This window comes from Halyomorpha halys, unplaced genomic scaffold (assembly GCF_000696795.3).
Source record: "Halyomorpha halys isolate HHAL.00 unplaced genomic scaffold, Hhal_1.1 Scaffold2558.1, whole genome shotgun sequence".
In the NCBI taxonomy this organism is placed as follows: domain Eukaryota; kingdom Metazoa; phylum Arthropoda; class Insecta; order Hemiptera; family Pentatomidae; genus Halyomorpha; species Halyomorpha halys.
In genome coordinates, this window is record NW_027110889.1 from 5,429 (window position 1) to 7,213 (window position 1,785).

At 27.7% G+C, this 1,785-nt stretch overlaps 1 protein-coding gene across 1 annotated transcript in view; it reads left to right on the plus strand.

Moving 5' to 3' along the window:
• The window catches only part of LOC136795034 (forkhead box protein L2-like), a gene marked incomplete at its 5' end in the record, with an annotated part of 6,585 nt that extends 5,286 nt beyond the window's left edge, over positions 1-1,299 (plus strand). Inside the window, 1 exon segment of the mRNA XM_067048959.1 lies at positions 1,183-1,299. Within this exon segment, the coding sequence (XP_066905060.1) occupies positions 1,183-1,299 (117 nt within the window).
• Positions 1,300-1,785: the final 486 nt, after the last annotated feature.

The following is a 1,785-nucleotide window of genomic DNA, read 5'->3' on the forward strand; positions in this document are numbered from 1 at the left end:
AGCGGTCTTCATACTTACACTATTAATTATTTTTTGTGTATTTACGCAAGTGTTTAATACTCTCCCTTATCTGAGATTATTTTACAATGACTTAAGGTTAAAAAAGAAACTATTCAATTTCCAACTTAGCCATTTTTCATATTATGGTATATTATTAATTATTATATCTTCATATTGTATTGTGAACCATTGTAACGTTGTACTTTGAACTAGATTTGACGTAGAGGACTGTCCGTATTTATTATTTCATTATTAAATTTATAATATTAATTATTTAATTATTCAACTATACCAAGAATATATTATTCAAGAATACCTTAGTTGAAACTGGGCTACGTTTGTCGAAAATGTCTTCATAAAAGTTTGATATTTCAAGAATTATTACATATATGAACATCTGGTCTGTAAATACTCAAAATTAACCTTATTAAATTTACTTTAAAGTCAATAATGGTTTTCTTCGTAGTAGTAGTACTAGTAGCCAAAACAAATTTATAAAATGGTGAATTTTTTGTTTTTTGGAAATCATATTTATGTTTTTGGGAAAACTGAATCTTAACTACAAACGTAAAGAGCTCTACGAGATCAGAATTATTCTTCTTAAAAAAAGGATGAATAATTTTAGGAATAAAATACACTTAAGAAACGAAACTTTAGATTTTTAATTCTATTTATTCTACCTAAGGATAATAAAAAATATCCATAAACACGTTTATCCATCGACCGAAGCTATATTACTAATTAATTTATTCATTTTTTTTTCGATTCCCAGACATTTTCCATAAATTAGTTTGCAGTTTCATTTGTTAGGCTTACCACAATAAAACATAGAGCAACTTGAAGTAAAACTAAAATAACCTTTTAAAATTCCATGGACGTAGATTCAGTCTGTTTCGCTTAAATAACGTTTCTGAACGAAACCGGAGGCTAGGGTGACGATAACACTCAAAATAGGTTTCGGCATGCTTTCATTTCTAAGACTCAGGAACTCATCCGAAAAAAGAAATGCATATATCTGACGAACCTTCTGACACAAATTAATTAAATAAAATAATGTGGTAAGCCAGAAAAAAAAAACTTTCAATTCAGTTTTTAATAGGGATTTAGTGGTACAATTTTATTTGTAAAAAAAATTTATCATACATTGTATCTATAATTACAAAATTGTAAACTAAATTTCAGCTGCAGGCTCCACTCCAACCTGTTCAGTCGATGCAAGTTTCCACTGGAATGAATGCTTACAACCAACTCGGCCCTATGGGTAAGTTCCTAATTACTTTAATGATATCAAAGATATAATAAGACCTAATGTACGCTGGATTTTATAGCTATTTAGATTTCCAGAAATTTTTTTTAAATATTTGTTTGATCTGTTTATAACAGTAAGTTTTTTCTCCAACTTCTATTTATTTTTAAAAGAATATTTTGTATTCTGATCGACAAATTTCACATAAAGTATAATGAAATAATTTTGAATATATTTTTTATGAAATATATATAAATCAATGCATGCTTTCCTATTCCTGTAAAATAACTGAACTCTAATGATATAAAATAATGATCCAATTCAACCCAACTCAGTTTCTATTTGATACGCGTGACCAAACAGATGCTATATATGTTAAGGTATGCATTTATATAAATAGGGTACAGGGTGTTTCAGAGTTATGTGTTCAAACTGAAAATATAAAAGAAAACAATTTCTTTTGGAGGTACGTCCGTTAACGCTTTGTTTAGGAAATATTCACGTCTAAAGATAAACGTTGGTATGAATTATTTGAAAAG